Source organism: Alternaria burnsii (assembly GCF_013036055.1).
Source record: "Alternaria burnsii strain CBS107.38 chromosome Unknown 725, whole genome shotgun sequence".
Lineage (NCBI taxonomy): Eukaryota > Fungi > Ascomycota > Dothideomycetes > Pleosporales > Pleosporaceae > Alternaria > Alternaria burnsii.
In genome coordinates, this window is record NW_024066123.1 from 418,909 (window position 1) to 444,126 (window position 25,218).

Genomic DNA, 25,218 nt, shown 5'->3' on the forward strand with positions numbered 1-25,218 from the left:
GCAGCAAATTCCAATACAACCTTTGGAAGCGGGCTCCACAACCGCGCAGACTGCCTTATCGCTGTTTCACGACGGCGCCGGGTTTTTGATAGACGGCCACTACACAAGACGAGACGTGGCCACCACAGACGCCGCATCATGACCGTTGCTCCTATATCGCATCCTGTGAGTGCACGTCCCGGAGCTACATGGTATTGATCCGGCAAAACGAGACTGAGGATGCTTGAGTTTCTACCAGCTAGTTCGCTGGGCAAATTGCAAGCCTTCCCGGTTGTGTATCCACAAGAAGATCTAGCCTCATACATACACTCAGAGTAACGGGATAAAGAAAAGACTACGCGATGCCTACCATACCAAGTAGCTCTGGTCGCGCATCCCTATCCATGCTCGTCCCGCCAGTATGATACGCCTAGCAAATGACGTGGAACCTTGAAGTCTCTCTCATGCGATACCATTATCTTGCCGATTGCACCAACCTCAGGCAAGCCCAGCTTGTCCCAGGCCACCGTTGATCGAAATGGGCCTTCTCAACAAGTATATCAGCCTCCACGTTCCCGTGGGGTGCTCTTCTGCTAGCTATCTCTCCCTCACTTTTTCCCGCTCCATTGCCACCATCCCCCATACTTTCAAATCTTTCTCGTAATGGCTCCCTCAGCTCTCGCAGATATCTATCCAATCCCAGCGAGGCACTACTCTAAGTCATCGACTGTAGTAGCTTCGGTCCTACACGGGCCAAGGGATTTGCGGCTGGTATGCCTTCCTCTTCTGTTACACATCCCACGTCTACCCACTGTTCGTGGGGGTTTTGGTGTATATCGAACACCTTAGATCTGAAGCTAACGAATCCAAACAGGAAACTCGAACCATTACTGACCCTGCCGCCAATGAACTCCAGATCGCTATCAAGGCTACTGGGTTGTGCGGGAGCGATTGTTCCTACTACAGCAAGTTCTGCAACGGGGACCTGCAGGCTTGTGAGCCGCTATCCTTGGGCCATGAGTCTGCCGGAATTGTGGTCGCCATAGGCCAGAGTGTCACCGGTTACCAGATTGGCGACCGCGTTGCTCTGGAGGTAGGCGTGCCGTGCGACAACTGCAGGTCATGCCAGCGCGGACGCTATAATCTGTGCCCGAAGATGAGGTTCCGGAGTAGCGCCAAATCGGTACCTCACTTCCAAGGAACGCTTCAGGAACGCATCAACCATCCTGCAAAATGGTGCCACAAGTATGTCGTGCATGATCGACCCGAAACCCGAATCTTAGCTGACAACTCTATTCAGACTACCTGCCCATGTGTCCATGGAATCGGCTGCGCTTTTGGAGCCTCTTTCTGTTGCTATACATGCAACAAGAAGAGCCCAAATCGAGCAGGGTGACACGGCCATTGTTTTTGGTGCAGGCACAGTCGGTCTTCTTACAGCTGCGATGGCCAAGGTGTCTGGCGCCACAACCGTCGTCATCGCAGACATTGATTATGGACGTATAAACTATGCCTTGGCAAACGGCTTCGCGCACAAAGGTTACATTGTGACCCCACACAATGCGACTGAGACTGCCGAAAAGTTCGCGGTAGCTAAGGAGTTGGCTGCGGATGTCATGCAGATTGCTTCGCAGAATGAGATCGATTTCGAAGGTGCTGACGTTACATTTGACTGCACTGGAAAGGAGATCTGTATGCAGGCTGGGTTATACGTAAGTATCTTTCGAAGCGGTATATGAGCGTGGAACTAACCTCCTGCAGGCGACAAGGCCTGGTGGCAAGCTCATCATGGTTGGAATGGGCACGCCGATCCAAACACTGCCCATGTCGGCATCTCATCTAAAGGAAGTCGACATCCTGGGAATCTTCCGCTACGCCAACACCTACCCAACCGGCATAAAGATCTTATCTGCTGGTGTACTTCCAAGTCTCGACAATATGATCACTCACAGGTATCATGGATTGGCATCGACAAAGGAAGCCTTCGAGCTCGCAGGCAAGACAGTCGACAAGGATGGCAAGCTTGTCCTCAAAGTTCTTGTTGAGATGTAGGAAAATCTTGGTCTACGAATGACTGAAAACATGTGCATTCGCTTTTTCGGGTATGTATAACGACATGATAGAAACGACTTAGAAGATGGACTGGAAAACATCGATCCCGGTCAGGCGTTTTAAGGGCAGCTCTCGGATTCTGGATCAAGACAGAGATACCATTCGCTTTTGGGTTATTTGTGCTTTGGAGTTGGTTGTGCTGGAGTAATCAGCTAGTGTTGGCGATTAATGCAAAGATCTGGAGGTCAGCCCAGACTGTAGATTTTAATGCTATGATCACCCTCAGACGAAGATTACACGCTTTTTTTTTATTGTCTGTTAGTGGAATCTCGTGATGAGTGAAGTAGTGTAAGCAGAACAGCCGCCAATCTTCTAGGAATCGCGTCGCGCTGCAGTCGCGTTGAGCTAGCGCAGAGTGGTAAGCGCCTTGGCACAACCCCACGAATTGTGGCAGCTGCAGCCTAGGCAAGCTCCCCACCAAGACCATATCATCGCAATTGCAATTCCACCTTCCCCAAAGGCTCTCACCCACCTCCTCGACTACCGCGAAACTCAAATAGGGAGACGACAAACCATACTCGAGCAGACATGGCAGAGTCATCAGGGAACCCACTCGTTTCAACGACTCGCGCCTCTGACGCAAGTCCGACAGTACAACTCCATCCGCTAGTACTCCTCACAATAACAGATTGTGTCACACGACACACACTACGACAGCAGACAGGACCAGTGGTCGGAGCTATATTGGGTGCACAAGATGGCCAGAACATCACCATGGAGGTTGCTTTCCAAGCAAGACTCCAGTCGAACCAGGATGGCGAGACGGTGCTTGATGACGAGTGGTTTAGCAAGCGTATTGAGGACTGTAAGCTTTAGTCTCCATTTTCTGCATTTATGGCTGAATGAGGCTTACGAATACACAGTCAAGGACGTACACAAAGAACCCCAATTAGATATCGTCGGCTGGTTCACTCTCGGTCCCGCCTCCGGCCCAGAACCCCACATCCTTCCTATCCACTCGCGCATATCAGAAATCTACACCGAATCTCCGCTGCTCGTTTTGTTCCACCCCGAAAACGCATACTCCGAAGAAACTGCCGCTGGAAAGCTGCCCCTCACTGTCTACGAGTCCATCTCCGTCAATGTGTCGAGCGAGCCAAACGACAAAGCTATGGACATCGACGGCGCTGTACAGGCTAAGTCGACCAAGTTTAGGGAGCTAGTATACTCGATCGAGACCGGTGAGGCGGAGATGATATCTGTCGACTTCGTTGCCCGCGGTGGTGGCAACGCTACTGCAGTAGAAGGCACAGCAGATGTAGCGGGCGCAAAGTCCGAGTCTTCCAAGACCGACGAGGGCACCGGCAAGCGGAACACACAGGGAAAGCAAAAGGAGAAGGAAAAAGAGAAGGAGACCGACGCTCCTATCGACGAGTCTGTCATCTTGACCCCAGACGACGACGAGGGTAGGACCAAGCAGTTCGATCTTGATCTAGTGCCGGTATACTGACATTTGCATAGTTCTCTCTTCACTCACAGCCAAAATGAATGCTATTCGCATGCTCAGTCGGCGAATAATGCTTCTCCGCGCGTACCTCGACTCCCTTCCAACGTCGTACCTCTCCGACCCATCACTGCCGGTCGACCCTACACCCGACGCGCAACACCCCCTACCTCTAGATCACTCAATCCTTCGCAGTGTATCCGCCATGCTCGCTCGCCTCAATATCCTGGGCCCACCAGACTCTGCCGCTTTCACACTCGAGTCCCAACAAGAAGCTTCCGACGTGCAGCTAGTCAACCTACTAGCATCCATCACAAACTCCGTTTCCCTGGCCAAGGACCTTGGCCGAAAGAGCTCTATCGTTGAACATGGCAAGAATCAGGGAAAGAAAATGATGCACGGTGGCATGGCCGACTATGGTGGCTATAATCCAGGACGCAACTACGGTGGTGGCGAGGGCAACTTCTTCAATACTGTTATGGGCGAGGGATCTGGTGGCGACAGGTGGTGATCCCTATCAATTCATCTACGCTCTTCGCACATGACGAGACTGCGTTGCTGATGACGCTCTAGACCAGCAAAACGAGGGATCGTATGCCTTGCAGATGGTCGTCATCCTGATGCGCTATTCGATCCAGAAGATCTTGATATGATTTATGTAGAGAGGTGGTGGCATTTCGTTCTAGCAATTCTTAGCATGGGGCCAGCCTATCTCCTCTTGTTCTTTATGAGCCCGCTTATACTGGGTCTTTTCGCAGTAGGGTTTGGCTACTGGACAGGCTGGGGGACTTATAGAGCTGTGCGCTGGTTAGGGAGAGTAATGCTGCAAGCACTGAGAATTGCTTTCCAAGCTTTACGGGGTCTGATTCGTCGAGTTCAGCGATGAGATTTCTGCATAGCATTTGGCGCATGGATGGTTCAATAGACACATGGGAATGGAAGGTCATGTCATGACATCATAGCCGGTACACGAGTAATGAAAAAGGGTACTTCGATACCTTTGTTTCTATGACTTCTTAAAGCCTCATGAACTTAGCACATGGAATTCTTGAAACTCGAAACACCCATCGTCTGCACGCTTTGGTTGTCCATTTCTTCCTGGAATTGCCCGTTTGCTGTCCTCATGTACGCTAACCATCGGCGGATCAGGAATGAATCTGCCTTCTGGTCCTTCGAATGCTCGTGCTTCCCATCGTGAGATTAGAAGTAAGTCACTGTAGTACTTTGTTTTGTCAGCATCTTCTTGTAGTCGCTGTTCGAGCAACTTGCGCTGTCTATTGTAGGCTGTTCTTGTTGAGTTGAAACTTGACAGTTTTGTGGGTGGAGATGGAGAAGAGGCTGGAATTGTCGTGAGTGTATGTATCTCCGACGAACCGTCAACCCACTGTGACGGCAATTCAGTCGGTGTGGATGGCGAGGAGGGTGAATTTGATGCTCTTGTGGTGATATCGAGGTCACAGAGCAGTATACTTAAGTCTTCCATGGTTTTTTGGGGCTGATGATCCGTGTTAATTGTAGAATCGTTGACCACTGTCCAGAATGCTTCAATGGTGAGTTCAATCTGCTCTTTTTCGAGCTTCTCTCTCATGATCAAGCCGTTCATACTGATGTCTACGGACATGTGAGGGGCCTCCGCTCCAGGCCCCCACGCAGTGAGGTCCTCCTTGTCAATCTTTAGCGTATGGTTCTCCTCTTGAGATCTCAAAATCGGAATCGAGTTCTCGCTGTTGTCGTTATTCCAACTCCATCCAGTCTGATCAAAGTCAGGCACAACCCCCTCATCGTTTGAAGCCTCCAGTTCTTCGCTCGAGAAATGGTTAAAGATCCAACTCCCGTCATCGTCGTCGAGTGGGTGTGAATAATCGGTACTGACTGGGTGGATCGGATCGGTGCTCGCAATGTAATCGCCATCATAATCATGATCGTCCATCTCAGCCCAGTCCTTCTCTTTCAAGTCAACGACATCTTCCGGCTGTACTTCTTGTTTCAACGGCGAGCATACTGTCCTATAGTCGCTAACGCTGACCCGCGCCACACTCTTCTTGAAAGCGTGTGAGATGTTGCGTGCACCCCATGAAGCCATGTAGTATTGGTCTTCGAGCTCCTTAACCAGAGCAGAAACCTCCGGCGTCCCTAGCATCCGCCTTTCAATCAGCTTAGATAGAAATTTTCTTGCTCGCTCTAATTTGCATGTCCAGTTGCTCTCCCAGCTCGCGTGCTCACAGGTATTGCATTCAGTTCGAGCATACACAGTGAGGAACGATTCCGCCGTGCACGCAGCTTTTATACTCGTCCGGGTTATCTTGTGTTTCGTACCTTTGCAACGCGATCTCCGTAGGCGTAGCGTATGCTGACATCTATAGTAGAGATGGATGACGTTGCACATGATTATTGGGCGTTGATTGCAACTGGACTGCAGCTGCTGACTTCTTGTACCACGTAAAGTTGATGATTCAGAAGACAGTCAGGAAGTTCATGGGTATCTTGTGCACGTACAATCGTTTTCGTATCTGTGGTGGTACGAAATTGCTGTGGACTGACGGGCACAGTGATGACTAAGTGTAAAGCGTTGCCATAGCTATCACCCAAATTTTTCGCATATTGCTGCTTGAGGTGACGTGGAAAAGGTGGGGACGTCTAGGTAAAGGTAAGATAGTAGCTAAGACGCAGTCAGTCATCGCCTTTGTGCATTCATATCTAGCTACAGACCTATATCGACAGTGAATGAACGTTTTGTGAACAAGAGTAGAAGTAGGTGCCTAGCGCATATATGACAAGCGAAATCATAATTGAGGCAAGAGCTACTGGCTTGACGTGACTTCTCAGGGCGTGCATTCACGTGCGCCAGCGTACGATGGGAAGTACGGCAACGCCAGAACACGTATGCATGTAGGGAGATAAGGAACTAGGAGTCGCGGAGCATTGACGCACGATTAACATATAATTTATGCAGGAAGAAAGACCAAACCTGTCCCATTACCCCAATCCGAACCTACCAAATACCAGAAGAAAAAGATGCATCCTTTTCATGACCATGAAGTCCAATGCAGAGCTTCCCAGAAGCCCAAGAAAGAAGAAAAACGAAAAGTAACGTTGCGTCGTTACACATTACGTATGAGAGTCATTACATGTATACAGAAATGTCCCAATTCGGCATAAACAAGTATCCCAAGATGGAAAACGCCATCACGAAAGCGACGAATAAGAGACTTTAGTATCGCACCACAGGCGACGCGCTTGTGCTGCCTTCTTGCACCAAAACGCCTTCTTTGACACCTTCCTTCTCCATCTTATGCATCCAGTCCTCTTTCTTGTCCTTTTTATGCATCCAGCCACTGAAAATCTTCTTCAACTTCGATTTTTGCTCTTCTCGGCCTGGAGTCTTGGGCTCGTTCGAAATGGTTTTCTGCGCGGATGATGTGTCTACGCTCATCTTGCGCGAGAAAGTGGACGCGTCGGCACTCCTATTGCCGTTCGAGGCAGAGCCACTGTCTCCACTCCTTTGGCGGGTATGGTTGCTGGAGCCCGGTTCGAGACGCTGGTCGAGGTTGCTAGTGGAAGACCAGCCAGTCATTGTATGCCCGGCATTTGTCGGACTCCCTGGCTGTGTTCGTACGTGCTGGGGGATAGCTTTGGTTTCCTGTTTACGGGACGACTTCCGCACAGGGAAGGCATCGTTGGCATGCATGGCCTGCATATCAGATCCGCTCTTCCTGTGTTTCTTCGCAGCAGAGGGAGAACGCTCTTGGTGCTGTTCTTGCGGACGCATTAGACTTGCAATGTGTGTTTCAGCAGTAGGAGACATGGGCGACTTTGGCGATGCCACCTTCTCCTCTGTAGGCTCTTGGAAATCCTTCCAAGTGTCTAGGCTGGGTAGTGGTGGTAGCTCTTTGGTCAAGTTAATGCCACCAGACTCTGACTTCCTTGGTTGAGCCTCTTCTGACTGTCCCTTGGAAGTACCCGGTCTGCTGTTGCTCCTTGAACTCAACTTGCGGGCAACACCCCAGCTACGCCATCCTGATTTCGAGTCACTACGTGTGAGACCTTGGTCATCGTCGGCTGAGGGACGAAGGGAATCCTTGGATTGCGCGCGGCTCAAGGCCCGACTGCGGGAGCCGGGAAAGACGTATTCTCTGACACTTTCTTTGATGCTCGCAGCACGACTTGGCGGTCGGACCGAAGTGTTGGATCGGCCCCGAGGTTCTGAGGCTTCTTCCCGTCGCTTCTTCTCAAGTTCTGAACGCATCCATTCTGCGGCTTGTGCGTCTGCGACTGCAGCAGGGTTGTCAGAATGGTGGGATAGCCTGTTCATACTCCTGTAGTTGGGCAGAGATGCTGAGTTGGGCACTGAAGACGACATCTTGGCATTGGCAAAGGTTGATGTCACGGCCACGGGGAGAGTAACATCTTCATCGGAGTCGTTACGGAAGACAGCCGAGCGCGGTACGTCCATGGAAGTCTTGCCATATGTTCTTAACTTCTCCTCCCTCTCTGCGTCCCGTTCGTCGAGCCATCCAAAGTCAGCTCGCTTACGACTGCTATTCGCGCGCGCGGGCATGTCTCCGTATGTCCTGTTTCTGATCTCCTGGTCCGCCTTCGCTCGTGTCCGGGTCTTGGTGCTGGGCTTTCGCATCATAAATGACGTCGATGCCGCCGACAGCTCTGGGGGCGCGCCGGTGGGCATGCGGACACTAACCTCAGCAGCCTGTGGTTTACTCTCCTTCCGTCGGGGACCAAGCCCTCCAAAGTCGAGCTTCGGGTCTGTGTTCTCCATGCCATGATCGGAAGGCTTGAAGTTTTGCAGAATATGCCGACATGCTAGGCGCAATTCGAGTTCGGTATGCTCATCGAGGACACGGCGGTTGATCCAGGGCGACGAATCGCATATACTGTCTTTGGAAGTATGTCTCTTGTGTGACGACGAGGGCTGTGAGGGAGTTGGTTCTGGCGTGGGCTTATCGAGGAGATCTGACTTGGAGGCAACCTTCTGCAGAGCGGTGAGTTAGTGTTGGGAATGCAGTTGGAGGTGAAGAAGTAGAGATAGGACATACGACTGGCGCCAGGTTGAAAGAAAACTTGCGCTGCTTCATGATTGATTAGGGTAGCTATGTAGGCCAAAAGTACTATGTTGGAATGGAATATGGCTGCAGAGGCGTGGTACAAGTGTTGCGGTTGCAACGACGACGTAACGGGTGCGCGCGCGCGCGCGAGAGAAGTCGGCGGTGGATGTTGTATGGTCGGCTAGGAATGGCTAGGCGGAGCTACTCGCGACTACTGCATGCATGCGGGAACTTTTGACGGTTTGGCGGAACAAAAAGGTGGTGACGTGCCTTGGGTTGGCATGCATCGAAATGCGGTGGAGACCAAAGGGCAGGCAGGAACCGCCAACAAGTTTGGGACAGGACGATAGGTATAATGCGCGTTGGTGGTGTGCACCGGCCCGACCAGGAGGTGTTGGAGTTTCAGAGTGGCAGCTAGCATTAGACAGGATGCAGCCGACGACCAGCCCTGGAGAGTCTCGATGCCGTGTAGAATGCGCAGGCAGCCAATCAGCTGGATGCACGCCTGAAGCCTCTACGACGGTCAAATCTGCGCGTCGTCAATCAAATCATCGTCGCCCACCCGCACGCGCCTCGTCGAGACGCCCAACAGCCACAGCCCGCGTTGTTTACCCTTGCAGCAACCAGCCCGCCCTGGTCGTCGGCGGAGGCAGCGATCGTGTGCCCCTTCCCAGCAGAACCAGACTATCGAAAATAAGCGGCGCTGCGGCCCCACGAATGAGAGTCTACAAGGGCCGCGGACATGACCTCGATCCAGAGACTGCATTCCACATGTCCATACACACGAACGCATTCCATCAAACACGAAGTCGCTCCTTTTTGCGACCCAGCGAACGACTGTTGGCCGGTTTCACACTAAGACATGCCCTCCCATCCCATCATCCGCTGCTGTCCTCCTGCCGCCGCCTTCACCGCTGCAATACTAGCACTGTTATTGCACCCTTAAGGCAGGGGCGAAGCTTTGCATCGGCGAGAAGAAACTTCCTCGACCCTGGCAGGGAACCTTCCGCGACGACATCCTGGGAATAACCCGACGGGTTATTGTGTGCTGCCGTAGCGCACTGGCTCTCGTGGACAGGCCGACAAACGGTCGCTTCATCGCTCCATCGCTGCTGGCCGAGCTTCCCTCATCGTCATAGTATGCGTCATCCAAGCATTCGTTTTGCGTCTCAGTGTTTCGTTATCAGCACAGTCGACCAAGCTTTCAACCGCATGTCGTCAGTTATCTGGTTGAGTTGCGGGTCCCCTCTTGGTAAAGTGTGCCGGCTAAAACTGCTAATATTCACCGCCCAAGCTATCCGCATCTGGTCTCCAACTCTCACAGCATTTCCCGGCATGTCACTCGTTAGGCGCGCAGATCGCTGATCCACCACCTGGTTATTTTCGTTCGGTGACGGTATTGTGTAACCACGGTGCCAGATCGAAACAAGTCGATAGCAAGCCACTGCACCGACCACCCGGAACGCCAATACGCTACAACGGCACCATTCAACGGCCTTACTTTCAGTGCAGCACCTGTACACATAATAAGCACTGCGCGAACACGGAATTCAGCAGCAGCAGGGCTCATGCAGTGCCTTGTGCCACATGCCCAAGCATACGATAATCCCCGCTCACTCTCCATCACGCGTACAGGATATGACTCACATTGGAATCAGCTCGACTTCTTTGTAGGTTCTTCGACTAGGCGAGATTGCGCGATGATCTCAGTAGTGCCAAAATCCATGTATCGAAAGCAGACGTGACTTCCGCATCCAGAGCTATTGATAATGCTCGGAACAGAGAGACGCCGTAGAACTTTAGAAGACCGGCAATGCAATACCAGCCTAGCAGTCCTGCTGACCAGAGGAACAGAGACACTGACCATGGTTGTTCCACGCAGCTTTGATGCAATATCGAAGGGATCTTGGCGCTTCCATCAAGCACCATGCGTTACATACATCATGACTATACGAGTAGCTTCACGTGATGCCTCAACTTGTAACATCTAACTTGTGAGTACAGTCACTGCAGGAAGTTTAAGAGCTTGGATTGTTGGTTTGTCGGCAATGGTTATAGCTTTCGCATGAACTGACAGAGTCAGAGCAGCGCATAGGCTATAGAGTCAACAACGCGGGCTGATACACTTCCAATGAATCAACAATGTATCGTGCCGATATGCTTCTCTCCATGGGCTACACACCCCTTTGGTGATGAAGAACCCAAGAGTACAGCCGCCACGACCGTCAGATCAAAAGCTTCCACGAAACTCAACTAGCACGGCAACTACTGTCTGGGAGTATGCCGTTCTTTTATACCTTGCACTGAACTACATACTCCAAGATAATCCGCGACATGTTCAGTATCGCGAGAAAGTCAGACAAAGTGAACGGTCGACATGGAGCACTCGTCAAAATCGACAGCCTTTCGATCCACCAAAATATCAAAGCGAAGCAGCGCATCACAACGGCCTCAAAAGCGACAGACAGTCAAACGCAGGCTATCAACTTCACAAGAGATCGCAGACGATACCCACCCAGTCATATTTCCAATCCCATAACAAAAGACGAGACGGTCATCATAATGAGCATGTCTACCCTTTCAAGACTGGCCCGAAAAGTCCAAATCTGAATATATCGAAAGCACAAAAGAGCGAGGCATGGGGCCGGATAAGAGCCGTGTCCGGATTGCCAGGCTATCCTGCCAGTACTCACAAATGGCAAGATGGAGGAGAGAAGCGAGCAAAAAAAGTACGATGGGGAGTGATACAGACCCGCCGGTTCGAGTCCGAGACTGCGGCAGATGACGGAGACACAACAAATCAGCACGATCCCTAGAAAGAACAGAATCACGCTCATGGCAGTCATGTAGCCGACTAGGTGACAAGAGGGAATACGCAAGGGAGGAAGTCTGGGCATATATCAAGACGGAGGGTAAGCATTAACATCGGGATCCTGCAAAGTAAGCGATGGCCAAATCGAATGACCTCAACTACCGTCTTGTAAACAGCACTACTCATTTAGGCAAGTGTTATCACAAACGATATCCTCGAAGCATGTTCGTCATACAAAGCAAATGAAAACCATAGCTAGATTCACTCGCCCAGGCTGCACTACCATTACTCATTTCCTAGGTCAATCAAATGAGTCGTTCCTGTCGACTCGATGGTGGCGTCGTAACACACCCAATGGGGCTAAAGCTGCCGACTAGCGCTTTCTCCACATTATGAGGAGGCGCCGCCCTGGTCGACCACCACGCTCATTCCCGTACATGCATCATATCTGTCATGCTTTGTCCGCTAGCTGCAGGAGTTCTTGTATGGTGCGTATTTTTGTAAAGTTTTATCAGTCTTTCCCAATGCTGCATGTCGATGATAGTGTAGCAGCTGTATGTCAATGATGGCAACTCTGTGACAACCTCGGGAACCAACGCTCGGGTATGTGGTGAGGGGAAGGGACCACAAGCTACTTCGGACCGGATACGTCTCGACACGATCATTCGCTGAGCGACCAGTAGTGTTACACCGTGCTGCTTGCTCATCTGTAAAATCCGCTTCGGACCCGATCATGTGAATAGCCTTCGCTTTGCGTCTTCGCCCATCTTCTTGCTTCCTCCCGAAAACTACATCTTCAAACGTGCCTCCGTGATCGTCTACTTCCTTTCTGCGCATACCGTTAGAGATAGCTACATCGATCATAATGGGTGACTCGCAACCATGGCCGCAAGTCCCGGTCGGGAACAAAGACCACACTGACGCTGCAGTTGTCATCATCGGAGCCGGTATCTCTGGTAAGTAGTCCTACAAAGGTCTTGAGGTTCGATGCTAACCTCGCCGAGGTATGTGCATGGCAATCGACCTCATTAAGCGCAACCAATGTCACAACTTCATCATTGTTGAGAAGAGCTCCAGCGTCGGCGGAACATGGCATGACAACAAGTATCCAGGTTGTTGTTGCGATGTTTGGAGCATGTTGTATAGTTATTCATTCGAACAGAATCCGGATTGGACTAGAGAGTACCCTGGACAAGAGGAAATACTTGTATGTGTCCCCACGATTTCTTTCCTTCCTTGGCTTTGTCTCACTCTATTGCAGGACTATCTCCGCAACGTAGCCCGCAAATACAACCTCTACAAATACATCCGGTTCAACACATCAGTCGAGTCCGCGACATGGGACGATTCCAAGAATCGTTGGAAGGTCGACGTCAACGTGACTGGTGGTAAAGACGCAGAATTCAATCCTGCTTATAGTATCGAATGCGACTTTTTAGTCTCAGCTGTTGGCCAGCTGAACCAGCCACAATATCCAGAAATTGAAGGGTTAGGAGACTTCAAGGGCAAGATCATGCATTCGGCGCGTTGGGATTGGAGCCACAGCCTTGAGGGCAAAAGTGTGGGCATCATCGGTAACGGTACGTGTGATATTCATCACTCAGGAAAACGAAACTGATCAAAATTAGGTGCTACTGCTGCTCAAATTATTCCCGAGATCTTGCCACAAACATCCTCATTGACAATCTACCAACGAACTCCAAATTGGGTCATTCCACGTCTCGATGGGCCCGTCAGCGCCTTCAAACGCGCAGTACTGCGCTACCTTCCTCCAGTTCGCTGGCGCATCCGCGCGAATATGATGGACTTTCGCGAGTCTTTCTATGACGCCGTAACAGACAGCAGCAGCGAGTTCGCAGAAGTCATCCGAAGTAGCTGCATAGAGATGATGAAGACGCAGATCCCCAACCAGCCCGACCTCTGGTCAAAACTCACCCCAGACTACAGTCCAGGTTGCAAGCGCGTCATTATATCCGACGATTACTACCCCGCCGTTGCCAACCCCAAAACAACTCTCGAGAGCAATAAGATCCGTCGGATTACGGAAACCGGCATCGAGCTCGAGGATGGCACTCATCACGAGCACGATACCATTGTCCTCGCAACTGGTTTCCGCACAGTAGAGTTCTTGCACCCCATTAAAGTAACTGGAACGCAATCACGACCTCTAGCAGAAATCTGGTCTTCCGGCGCCACAGCCCTATACGGGACGACGATCCCTTCCTTGCCCAACTTTGGACTCTTCTACGGACCCAACACAAATCTGGGCCACAACTCCATCATCTTGATGATCGAAGCACAGTCTCGGTACCTCAACACGCTCGTCTCTGCTGTACTCGATGCGCGGAACAGGGGCCAGAGGATGGGCATCATGCCCAAAGAAGGCAGAACACATGAATGGAACGAGGGAATTCAGCAGATACTGAAGAACAGTTCTTTCGCGGATCCGAAATGTAATAGTTGGTATAAAAATAAGGAGGGAAGAATTACTAATAATTGGTCCGGGACTGTGATTGAATATCAGGAGATGCTCGCAAAGGTTGATTGGGAGGATTTCGAAACGACAGCTGGTGCTGGTAGTGCTGCACATTCTGATGATGGTGTGATGGTGGAGAAGAGTACTGGAGGAGTGAGCGCAAGTAAAGTTGTATTTGGTACGGGGAAGCAAGAGACGAAGATTGGAAGGGTTCATGAGGAGACACTGGTCAGTAATACTACGTTGGTGCTTGGAACACTGAGTGCAGTCGCTGCAGGTGCAGCATGGGTGTATCGGGGTAAGTTGCCCAAGAGACTCGGACTGCGAGCTTGATTGCGGTTCATTAGTGTGAATATGTTTGTGTGATATCAAAGGAATATGCAAAATGTATGAAAAATCTCTCTTCCACTTTTCAGTAGAGCCCTAATTCCGCCTCAAAACCCCTGTCTCTCTTTCCACCTTTTTTCCCATCCCTCAAACCAAGGACTCTCACCCAACGTCTGCGGGTCCCAGTCCTTCTCAACCAAACCTTTATCAACCTGCTCCCTGTGCCACTTTTCTAAGTTGGGAATAACAACATGCTCCACATGCCACGTCCCTTTGTACTCCATCAGCTCCTTCTTTCCCTCCTTCAACACCTTGAGCAGCAAGCCGGGGACGTATTTTTCCTCCCTAAACTCTTCGATCGGGGTAAAGAGCGCTTTGAAATTGAACACGACGGCCCCGGACAAAGGGAGTCGACGGAGTGTTTGCCAGTCTACGCGAAGATGGATACGCGAAAGGGGTAGTTCGGAGGGAGGTAATTGTTGGTTGCGCAGAGCTTCGTGGGGGTCACCAGGTGGCATGTACAGCGGAGTGTCGATTTCTAGACCCCAGGAACCGCGCTGAATGGGCTTTTCTGTCGGCTTTTTGGCAAAATATCTACGAGATTAGGGTTAGTAGGTTCAAACATGATATCGATGAGACATACCTGTCCATGGAGAACTGCATCTTCTCCTTATAGTCTGGGATAGGCTTGTGTATACCGGCGAGTTCAAGCCCGATTTTCGACCCCACATTCCAGCCCAGCGCACTGCAGATAACGCCGGCTCGGAATACGTACAATCCTGTTTTCTCGTTCCGCAGCATGAGGGCAAAGTCTTCAGGGATGTTGTTAAGAAGAACGTGTAGAGGTAGGGTCGTAGTGAGATCAGTGTCTGTCTTCAGGATACCGTTGTGGAATTTTCTCTTATCGGATGATAGGCTGAAGTAGTGCGGATACCTTGTGCATACGAACTGCAACACCATCTCCATTAGTTCTTTGCAGGCGAGCTCTGAGCCTGGTAGGGCTTGAAGAACTGCTTCTCCATGCTCTGCAAACAAGGCCTGCCGCTGCTTGATGCTCTCCTCATAAGTGTTATGGAGTTCAATCCACCAATCAGTTTGCATCTTGGTGATGGCTATTGATGATCAGCACAGTGCCAGAGACGGATGTCAAAATGACATACACATTGTTTGGTGGTAAGACCATCTAAACGGTCTATATGGGCGGGGTAATGCCTTGTTTATGTCAAACTCTGGGTAAGGGTCGGGAAGAGGCACGCCACTGAGTGTAGCGTAGTCCGGAAAGTCGCCGAGAGCTTTTATCTCCTTCACGGAGAAGCCACATGGAAGGAAGGCAGAGTCGTCAGCATCCATATATGGCTTTTCCATGGGTAAAACCCTCTTCTGCCATCCTGGGTTTGGTCCCTGGGACTCATCCTTATTCTCGTTCTTGGTCTCGGTCAAAACGAAGCGTCGTGATGGTGGGAAGGTGTCAGAGTAATCGATCTCGGTGGCAGAGACGGCCTTCTTCCCTGGTGATAAAGACCTCGGAGGGGTTTTTGCACCTGACACTCGTCGACCGCCGTTGCGTAGCCGCTGTAGGAGGATGTTGCGCTTGCTTCGCTGTAACAAAAGAAAAGCTGAACTGAGGATGAAGGCTAATCCTAGTAGCAGTAAAAGGTTGGAGGCCATATTGAGTTGTCTTTGATCCTTCTAAATCACAAATTCTGTCCTCATCAATTGTCGAAACAACCCAACTCCTTCTCTTCTATGCGATTAGTGTTGGCAAGGATGATCAGGCATCAATGCTGAATGGGCGACGATGGCGACGATCTGAATGCAAGGTGTCTATATGTCGAAAGATAGGAAAGAGGCATATTCTGCTACGTAGTACAGTCAAAGACCAAGAATGACGGCCTTATCGTTGAGATGCGGGGCGGGGCGACTTCTACATACATGCACGAAGCGACCTGCGAGACTACCCAGGAAAAGTAATTACCGCGCCACGACTGCACCCAAGCGAAGAGAATGACGATATCTTCTCGAGAGAGTGAGAGATGGGCCGCAATTACTAGGCTGATGTCGCTGTATGGATAACACTATCACGGGTTTGGCGGGGTCTCTCACCGTAGATCGCCCGCGCGAGCGCATCGACCCTAGCCTTGTACAGTATCAGAACCCCAAACATCTTGGCGTAGGGCGTGAAGGTAGTCGTGACTCTTGTCAAGTGGTTTATCGACTGAATTTCTGCCAGATCAAGTATCGTATACGGCGCATCTCGGGGGCGGCTCTAGAACTCCCCCGCTGTCGGTAATGCAATCGCTATCAATACCCCGGACGGATTGATACCGCTTACGGCGAATAAGTCCCATAGCCTGCCTTTCACTCGGGTGCGGCTTGCTAAGGTGCTGTCATGGCGTGATCCTGGGCAGCGATTCGATCTGGTCAACTGTCTTGTTATTTAATGCTGGATCAGTCGATAGGCGGTCCTGCAATGCGTGCGACATTTGTTCCATCCACGGACTGGTGTCGGGAAACGCCGTCGTACACGTGCACAACAGTTGCCCCACTGATCTCCATTCGCATTGTTCTTGATGTCTGGGATGAGTACGTGATGCCTCTACAGAATTCGACAACTTTTTCTTTCGAGAGCGATTAGACAATTATTTGGAGCTTCGTATTGAGGAGACGATATGCGTGATTCGAAACCCGATCCAACACGTGATATATCGAACATCGCCGTACGGGTTCAGGATGTTGGGAGTTGGGTATCAAGCGGGTGAAAGTGTAAGTAAGTGTGGGAAGGCTGCCAACAAGAGCATTGAATGTGGCATGCGGCGCTCTGCGCTAAATGCACGAGCCCCTCCGGGTGAGCTCCACCCCAAGATAGCGGTCACCGATCACAATCGTCCGCCTTTCAAGCCTTCAACACCTTGCAATACAAGCTTGCCGCTACTTGAAGGAACAAGGATGATATTGTTGTTTAAGGTCGGTCTGATGATGCTCTTTCTCGATCACTTACAAACCCGAACTACAATCTTCACCTTTCAAGTATTCCTCCATGGAAGTGTACTTCACGTCGATGCCTAAATCCCATGGAAACACGACATCAGGATTGCCTCCTTCAAACCCGAACTTGTCGAAGTACTCGTACATGTCAGCAATTTCGGGCCCGTACACGGGCCCCATCGCAGCTTCCATTGTATCCCGAGGCATCTTCTTGAACACGCATTTCACGTTGTTCACCTTCCCAAAAGTGTCGCACCACTCATCGAACGAGATGTACGATCCAGCGCCACTGATGAGCTTACCTGGTGACAACTCAACAAGCGCTTTCGTGAAATTGCCTGGTGATGTCAGTTGATAGCTGTATAGAAGGCAAACGAAACTAACCAGTATCTGCAACCGGATCGACCATTGGAATCTTCTTGTCTCCGCTAATGGGCAGACTGACAACGAAGGTACCATCTTCCTGCTTTTCCGGTTTCCCACTAAAGTTCTTCCAGTTGCTTGCATAGTAACCCAGGTGCAGCAGGCTCGTCTTGGCCCACAGCTCCGGGTACGTCTCTTTCAGATAGTTCTCAGCTTCGGCCTTGGCATCGAAGTGATAGTTCCATTTGATGCTGCCATTGCTCCATTTTCTCGCTGAAGAAAGCGTGGACAACACGACGCGATCCAAAGTGCTAACATGAGCCGCTGTTGCGTCGATGATAGCTTTCATTTGCTCAACCTCCCGGTCGAACGCTACCTCATTGGCTGTGCGCTTCTGCTCGGCCGCAACTTGGTGCGTTGCTGGGGCGTTCAGATGAGCCCAAAAGTCGGTCGTGCCGAAAACGACGTTTGCACCTTCAAACCCTTTCTTCAGTGACTCCAGGTCATCAAGGTCGCCCGCTACGATTTCAACGTTGTCAGATGACCACTTTGTAGCGGATGGCTTGGACGGGTCCCGAGTGATGCCACGAACTTTCCATCCGGGCTCATTCTGGAACACACGAGCGACCGAACCACCCTATTCTGTGTTATTATTGTATGCAGCTGTGGAACGATTGTTCCACGTAAGATGCGCGTACCTGGTTTCCAGTGACTCCAACGACGGCGATTAACTTGGTCATGACTATATGCAGCTGAATACTGATTGTAAAGTGGTGAAGAATATGGCTACGGCAGCCTTTGCTCACATAGTTATATAACCTCTCACGTCGCTATGCAGAGCCTGAGATTAGTGATCCTCTATCAGAGTCGCTTGCAAGATCAATTCATCTTCAGGCATCCATTCGATGTACGAATGCAAGGATATCCCGCCAATACGACAACCCTACTGAAAGCCTACACACGATACACATAGAGTATAACCACCACTAATGTCTTTGACGACCATAGTGGAGGCCGGCCATTGGTTCTACTCTACGCCCGTGGTAACATGTGTTAGTATCTGACTGCATTGACGCCCGGGCGTACGAACCCCGCATGTTCCTTCGATACTTCTCTGGAACTCAATGCATACGTGGGTGAAGAAGATAGCTGACCAAATAAAGAAAGGCCTTAGTAAGTAACCCTAGTGTAGCTGCCCGGGTGAATAGTCCAAGCTAAGCCTGGTTAGGAAAGTCTCGACCTGCATCGAGCATTTTGTGTTCGAATGCAAGATTCTCCTACCATATCTATGAAATTGTCCTCTAACTAGAAGGAGAGTCATCATATGGCACATTGAGACACTGAGTGGCCTAACGTGCTCTCTTGGTGACACCCCATGAGCATGCATGATATGAAGCACATCCGCTAATTCGTACGTGTCTCTGTACCAAGAGTTAGAACGCGCACATGATCCCGAAAATGGGCAATCCGCAGTATGATTCCTGTTAGGTACAGCTCTCATGAGCTTAGCGATTGCTGAAGTCATTGGCGCTAAGTGTGCGGCATATGTGAACGACATGCAGTGATCAACATTCGTTCCATTATCTTCAATTGGCGCGACTCTGGCAATGAAGTTAGACTCTAACATTTCTTCCGATATGTTCGATGGATCCTATGCTAGTGGTATTAATTATCTCACCGATCGTAGCCTAAGCTACAGGAACGGCACGAGGTGGTTGGTTGCTAGGATTCTCTCGGAGGCACTCTGCCACAAACTGACCAGATATGAAGAATAGAGTTGAAAATACATTAGGTGAAGTAAATTCGAGATAATTCCTTCTACGGGAATTTGCGGTGGACACTTGTGTTAATAGGAGCAATTGACTAAAGAGTCTTCGTATAGTCCGTTGGGTGAGAGAATACAGACGTACCGGATGTTTGTACCGACTACAGGCAGTTAAAAGACCTTGCTCAATCGATCCATATAGGAGGGGAAGGTGTACCCCCACTAGTGTCTTATCCAGTTTTGTTACAGATGCCTTTAGCCTCGCGAGTAGTTGGGAGCGGACTGTAGCCTTACCGGGAAAGACGAAGCTTCGCGTTGCGCGTACATACGTGAATTATAAATTCATATTGATGTGTAAACCAAGCTAGAGATTGCGCAACTGTCAAGAAACCCTGTATTGTTGTAATCAAGACACTACATGTGCGTACTCTTCGTCGTTCCCACTAGTCGGTCCGCATAAGGAGGCTGGAAGTATCAATATAAGGAGGAAATGTTCGGCTACAGTAAGCTGTCGCTCCTTGCTTCCACCAAAGCTCACCCGCCACGTCCTCAATCCATGAATTTCGCAACTGCAAACACTCTCCACTCTCATAATTTCCAACACTTTGGAATGATTCGATATCTGCTGCATGGTCTAAGCCTGACAGGTTCGCTACTGACCAATCAGAAGCAGGAGCTGTAGTGGTCTAGCGGTTATGACATTCGCCTCACACCTATGTGCGAACCGCGAAGGGTCTCGAGTTCGAACCTCGATTACAGTATTTTTTGCTTGCCGTATACAGGTGACGTCGAATCCGGCTATCATAATAGCCTTTTCGTTGTCCTGAAAACTGTTCCAGCACCCGTTCGGCCAAGCCAGAGCTTTCAAGTTCGCGTCTCGGAAGCAACTTCTCAAAGCTGATGCTACTCTTGAGACAAGGCAGGGTATATGTCATAGCCAAACCTCGAGAGTGCGACACGATCCATATTAATCAGTTCAGCGCAGATGAACTCAAAAACTTTCGCGCCGCATATGTCGTGTTGAAGGCTGCTGTTTTAGAGGTTCGAGGGATGGGGTGTGCGTTCATCGTTGAATACTGAAATCGCACAGATTCATGGACATCTGCGATGCTGTCATAGTCTAGAATGTCGAAAATTTCCTTCCAATAGATCAAAGCGGGTATAGATGACGATGAAGAATGTTGACGAAGTTGGTGTTGTTTACGTTTTTGGTCACTCCACGAGCAGGTTGCTAATATGCACGCTGACATCAGGGTCGCGGGACCTCGGCCGGCCACGCGATGCACATGCTCACCCCACAATCGAAAGACTTTCATCTAACCACGATCAGCATACAACTAACCCCACATGGCCTACTTCCATCGTCCCTGCGTGCGATTGGATGTCGGCCGCTGCCGTTTCACCAGCCGAGCCCTTTCTGACCGGCAGGGCAGTCGAAGCCGCAATACATGCGCGGCCGGAAACCTACTGGAGATGAGCACCCAACGCCCTGGTACGTCAGTGGTCTCTTGGTCTGGGGTTGCGACGCGAGAATGTGTCGGACCAACCGGCCCAGTCCACTTGTGTCACGGAACCCGGTGATGTCAAGTGCTGTGATTCGTGGCATGATGTATGGGTTGGGTGGAGAGACAGGAGTGCACAGGAGTGCACAGCCCACTCGTGACCTGCGTTTCCCCGCACGAGGCTATTGTATATACAGTCTGCATACGCCGCGCTTGGTATGTCTCACCGGACAGCGGAACACCATACACGTTGCAAGCCATCAATCAAACATCGCACTACCGAAGTCAAACCGCGGCCGATACTCTCATACACCTTGGCTACCAAGTGCCACACATTTCAAACACCACACATCACTACATCACCATACATACGACGATAAGATATAAGACGAAAAAGTCAACCGCCTAGAGGAAGACCATCATCACCATACCTGGCATTCACATTCATCTTCGCCACTACTACACAACAATCAACATGTCTTTCCTCCTCCGCACTTCTACTCTTGTCCGCCAGAGGCTTTTCACCACCTCAACACGTGCTCGTGGCGCCATCTCCATGGAAGATGTTGCTGCAGCACAGATGACATCCACCCCTGGTGCCAGTGTCGTCCCAAGGCTCGGAAGGGTAGCAAAATGGTGAGTTTCGCCCTGCTCCTAATTTTATCTAGCACTGACAAGAATTAGGTACCTGCCTACTATGGCTGCTGTAGCTGCTGGTACGATCTACCTGTCAAAGAACGCATCATCACAGCCTCGACGACCCCTTACGCTCGGTGATGCTAATGCCAACATAGGCTTTGGCGTGACCAATGCACTTAACGAGGCCAACCGCAAGGTTCACTCTGCCCTTGAACTCACCCAGGAACAAAAGAACCAGATGCTCATGGACTCTTATGGCGAGCGCTCAAGCTTGGAAGATATGGAGAGGGCCATTGCTGGAATGGAGGCTAAGATGACTGCCAAGAAGGACAGGAGAAGGATTCTCGAAGAGGCCTACGGCGACAAGGCCAGCCTTGAGGATCTACAGAGGGCCATGGAGCTCTACGAGGTGCAGTGAGTGAAGTAAGAGGAAGTGCTCCATAAGAAGAGCAGAGTACCAGCTTCGCGCCTTAAAGCGCATGCAGATTGAGAAGAAGAGAAGGAATATCCCGCACGCAGAACGCTGCCGCGTCGCACCGTCAGGCCACGAGCAGACACAAACCCCAACCCAAAGTGTCACTGCTACGTGTATCTCGAGAAGTGACATTGAGGAAACATGTCTCGCATTTAGCATTTCGCATTTAGCGTTTCTAGCATTTAGCAACAGACCCAACATTGGGCTACGACTTGTTTACTATACCAATATCATCAGATTCAATATCAATTTACTATGTCAAACAAGAACTGCTTTTCTCTTCTGGCCGGTGATAGTGGTGTTCGCTATTCGGTGCATCTGCTCGCTCGAGATCGCCCGACTGTCCGAGTTCTCCCGGCGGCCGCGCTTCACTCCAACACAATGTCCGTGCTTGGACCCTCCACAACCCGACGTCAAGATACTAGTACGATTGCCGTTGTAGAGTAGGGCCGAAAAGTTGTGTGAAGCTTATCATGACTACCGCTGATTGCAACCACGGGACGCTACGTAGGTAACTCTGGAGATATACATCCTTCGCCAGAAAAGCAAGTCCTCCACCTGCCCCCTTATATGGCCTCTTCATCTGAGTGAACTCAAGGTGCAGATGAAAGCAGATAGAACCAACTGTCGGCAAGCCTTGCTGCTGGTACATGAATTGCCGTATCGTCGTGACAAACAATTGCTATGAAGTGTTTACGCGTACACACACATCTATAAGTATCACAAAGTCTCCATGTCCACCTTAGCCATCATCATCAAGCAACACTAAAACCGGGATACTCCCTCTACGGTAAAAATGCCTACTGTTCAAGTTCTTATTCTCATTGTTGACAAACCTCACAATTCGGATACGGTCGGCCCATCGCTTGACGCTAATGCTATCGAAGACCAATCTACTACAGACAGGCCCACTGTCGAAATACTCAATGCATGTACCCTCAATTACTTCTACAAGGGAGAAGGAAAAGAAAAATTCGAAGGCGGATATAGATGGAGGTGGTGCGATTCCGCCTCCTGCAAGATCCAAGCAAACACAAATGAGTTGGAGGCTGAAGACGGCCTCGTGTTCGACCTCGCATCATACGATGTGCAGCGACCATTCATGCAGAGACCATCCATACACATACTTGATTGGATTGATAGCAGCGATATTGGTAATGTGGAAGCGAAGGATTGCCTACGGCAAAGGATAGATGGAACGATCAGGTCGTTCGATAATGAATTCGAGGCGTTCAACAATGATCCAGTCAATAATGACCCGGAACAAGGTAGGTTTAGGCTGGAATTGCTCGGTGCTAAAGACTTCGACGATACGACCAGTAGCAGTTTTGCCATGGTAAGAAAATCTCAGTCACTCGGTGCGACCGAAACTGCAAGCGTTTCTAGTTGGACACAACGATACTGGTGGGAGATCAAGGAGATACAGGTAGACAGATCTGTGGGATCATCGAAACTGAAATCGTGCTATCCACCCGTTCTGCTCAAGGAATCGGGCATGGCAGAAAGGCCAGATGCGAACGATGATGACCTGGAAGAAGAGGCAGATGATGAGATTTAGTGTACCCGTAGCTACTAAGCTGCATTTTGTGACGAGATTTAATGGGTGTAAAGTATCATGATCCACAATTTCCAGCGCGTTTCAAATATTGTCGACATACTCAGGTAGGCAGGCAGTGGTTGCCAACAATGCCATAGTAGGCAATCATGGATAGGCCTGAGGAGGCCATGCGTTTCGCTAAGCGGCCAGAATCAGTACCGGAACGCCAAATGACAATGAGTGAACTGTCATCGATGCGGTCGTAGTGCCGTTATAAAGTGTAGAGAGCATGATGCGCAGCTGCCCTTGTGTGTATCAGTCTTGTCGGCCAAGCCCAATCTGGCTAGCGACAAGAACTTGATTGACCAGCGCGCAGCAAGATAATGTCCAATAGCTTATCGTCATGCTCATTCCGACTGCAAATACTCGAATTATTCCCGCAAGGCTTCACTGTCATATTAGGAGCACCACATGCTTCTGGAAGCAGGATACAGATCGGTTATACACAGGGTATTGTAATATACCCCGGGTCATGTGTTTCGACTACCGGACAGGGCATGAAGGCTGCCAGCCAATCACCACGTCTTCGCGCCACTCATCTCATCTAAACACCAATATGTTTCTCATGAATTAATTATCACTAGTCCAGCGTTTCAACATCCAGGTTCGGCAGTGGATTCAGCGCCAACCACTCTTTTACCCGGCGGGAACAATATGCTTGACCATCGCGTGCGCAAGCAGGCAGTCAAAATGAAGTACCACACGGTAGATGATGGGGGTGCATTAGTACTGTAATATAGAGAAACCTGGGTACGTGACGAGTGCATCAAGCCGTTGATGATCGTATATATAGAGGCAGTCTGAGTACCTTGGACAGTACTTATCAGGACAACCATCGCATTCTCTTCACAATAGCAAAGTCCGACAGTCGTCAACATGAAGTCCGTCCTCATCGCCCTCCTTGCTGCCGCCAGCACGGCGAGCGCCCACTACACCTTTCCCGAGCTCACTGTCAAAGGGACAAAGACTGGTCAATGGAGTTATGTCCGCAAGACAGCCAACTACCAGTCTAACGGCCCCACAACAGATGTAACAGCCAACGCCATCCGTTGTTACGAACTCTCCCCCGGAACTGGCTCAAAAACTTACACTGTCAACGCTGGAGACTCTGTCGGCTTCACAGCCGTGTCCAGCATCTCGCACCCAGGACCCCTGCAATTCTACCTTGCGAAAGTGCCAGAGGGCAAGACGGCTGCTAACTGGGATGGAAGTGGTGATGTGTGGTTCAAGATCTACAGTCAGGGTGCTGATTTCTCTGGTGGTCAGATGAACTGGCCTTCGAGTGGTAAGTTGTCCCGCTTTCTTCCTGTTGTCTCGATTACCTCCAGGATATCCCGCTAATACGTTCTGCATTTAGGCAAACAAGAAGTCTCAGTGCCCCTACCCAAGTCCCTTCCTTCGGGCGAATACCTTATGCGCGTCGAGCACATCGCGCTACACTCCGCTTCTGCAGTTGGCGGTGCACAGTTCTACATTTCGTGTGCGCAGTTGAAGGTTGAGAACGGTGGCAGTGGAACACCCGGACCCAAGGTTGCTTTCCCAGGAGCTTACAAGGCGGATGACAAGGGTATCCAAATCAACATTTACTACCCTGTTCCCACGAGCTACACGCCTCCTGGACCAGCTGTGTGGAGTGGATAGATTGATGGGATTGCTTTCGTTGTAAATACTTCAGAACGAGA

General features: G+C 50.4%; 11 protein-coding genes across 11 annotated transcripts; 6 read left to right on the forward strand and 5 right to left on the reverse strand.

Annotated features, from left to right (window-relative positions):
• Positions 1-642: 642 nt before the first annotated feature.
• Positions 643-2,031, forward strand: GT037_009757 (uncharacterized protein; the record flags this gene model as incomplete). The annotated part of the gene is made up of 4 exons (XM_038934804.1): positions 643-750; positions 854-1,224; positions 1,280-1,691; positions 1,741-2,031. 4 exons carry the CDS (start codon positions 643-645, stop codon positions 2,029-2,031), a joined length of 1,182 nt encoding a protein of 393 aa, XP_038782605.1.
• A 588-nt stretch (positions 2,032-2,619) lies between these two features.
• Positions 2,620-4,046, forward strand: GT037_009758 (uncharacterized protein; the record flags this gene model as incomplete). Its single annotated transcript, XM_038934805.1, has 3 exons — positions 2,620-2,896; positions 2,955-3,497; positions 3,553-4,046. The coding sequence occupies 3 exons, from the start codon at positions 2,620-2,622 to the stop codon at positions 4,044-4,046; spliced, it is 1,314 nt and encodes a 437-aa protein (XP_038782606.1).
• A 513-nt stretch (positions 4,047-4,559) lies between these two features.
• GT037_009759 (uncharacterized protein) lies at positions 4,560-5,675 on the reverse strand (the record flags this gene model as incomplete). The annotated part of the gene is made up of 1 exon (XM_038934806.1): positions 4,560-5,675. One exon carries the CDS (start codon positions 5,673-5,675, stop codon positions 4,560-4,562), a length of 1,116 nt encoding a protein of 371 aa, XP_038782607.1.
• A 1,071-nt stretch (positions 5,676-6,746) lies between these two features.
• GT037_009760 (uncharacterized protein) lies at positions 6,747-8,625 on the reverse strand (the record flags this gene model as incomplete). Its single annotated transcript, XM_038934807.1, has 2 exons — positions 6,747-8,522; positions 8,587-8,625. The coding sequence occupies 2 exons, from the start codon at positions 8,623-8,625 to the stop codon at positions 6,747-6,749; spliced, it is 1,815 nt and encodes a 604-aa protein (XP_038782608.1).
• A 2,162-nt stretch (positions 8,626-10,787) lies between these two features.
• GT037_009761 (uncharacterized protein) lies at positions 10,788-11,411 on the forward strand (the record flags this gene model as incomplete). The annotated part of the gene is made up of 2 exons (XM_038934808.1): positions 10,788-10,974; positions 11,011-11,411. 2 exons carry the CDS (start codon positions 10,788-10,790, stop codon positions 11,409-11,411), a joined length of 588 nt encoding a protein of 195 aa, XP_038782609.1.
• Positions 11,412-12,272: 861 nt separating this feature from the next.
• On the forward strand, positions 12,273-14,216 carry GT037_009762 (flavin-binding monooxygenase-like protein; the record flags this gene model as incomplete). The annotated part of the gene is made up of 4 exons (XM_038934809.1): positions 12,273-12,363; positions 12,412-12,614; positions 12,669-12,987; positions 13,036-14,216. The coding sequence occupies 4 exons, from the start codon at positions 12,273-12,275 to the stop codon at positions 14,214-14,216; spliced, it is 1,794 nt and encodes a 597-aa protein (XP_038782610.1).
• A 101-nt stretch (positions 14,217-14,317) lies between these two features.
• On the reverse strand, positions 14,318-15,878 carry GT037_009763 (uncharacterized protein; the record flags this gene model as incomplete). Its single annotated transcript, XM_038934810.1, has 3 exons — positions 14,318-14,804; positions 14,854-15,322; positions 15,371-15,878. 3 exons carry the CDS (start codon positions 15,876-15,878, stop codon positions 14,318-14,320), a joined length of 1,464 nt encoding a protein of 487 aa, XP_038782611.1.
• Positions 15,879-17,204: 1,326 nt separating this feature from the next.
• Positions 17,205-18,298, reverse strand: GT037_009764 (uncharacterized protein; the record flags this gene model as incomplete). Its single annotated transcript, XM_038934811.1, has 3 exons — positions 17,205-17,533; positions 17,580-18,195; positions 18,257-18,298. The coding sequence occupies 3 exons, from the start codon at positions 18,296-18,298 to the stop codon at positions 17,205-17,207; spliced, it is 987 nt and encodes a 328-aa protein (XP_038782612.1).
• Positions 18,299-18,741: 443 nt separating this feature from the next.
• GT037_009765 (uncharacterized protein) lies at positions 18,742-19,185 on the reverse strand (the record flags this gene model as incomplete). The annotated part of the gene is made up of 1 exon (XM_038934812.1): positions 18,742-19,185. The coding sequence occupies one exon, from the start codon at positions 19,183-19,185 to the stop codon at positions 18,742-18,744; it is 444 nt and encodes a 147-aa protein (XP_038782613.1).
• Positions 19,186-21,300: 2,115 nt separating this feature from the next.
• On the forward strand, positions 21,301-21,882 carry GT037_009766 (uncharacterized protein; the record flags this gene model as incomplete). The annotated part of the gene is made up of 2 exons (XM_038934813.1): positions 21,301-21,461; positions 21,510-21,882. 2 exons carry the CDS (start codon positions 21,301-21,303, stop codon positions 21,880-21,882), a joined length of 534 nt encoding a protein of 177 aa, XP_038782614.1.
• Positions 21,883-22,735: 853 nt separating this feature from the next.
• On the forward strand, positions 22,736-25,177 carry GT037_009767 (uncharacterized protein; the record flags this gene model as incomplete). The annotated part of the gene is made up of 3 exons (XM_038934814.1): positions 22,736-23,496; positions 24,397-24,821; positions 24,894-25,177. 3 exons carry the CDS (start codon positions 22,736-22,738, stop codon positions 25,175-25,177), a joined length of 1,470 nt encoding a protein of 489 aa, XP_038782615.1.
• Between the last annotated feature and the right edge of the window lie 41 nt (positions 25,178-25,218).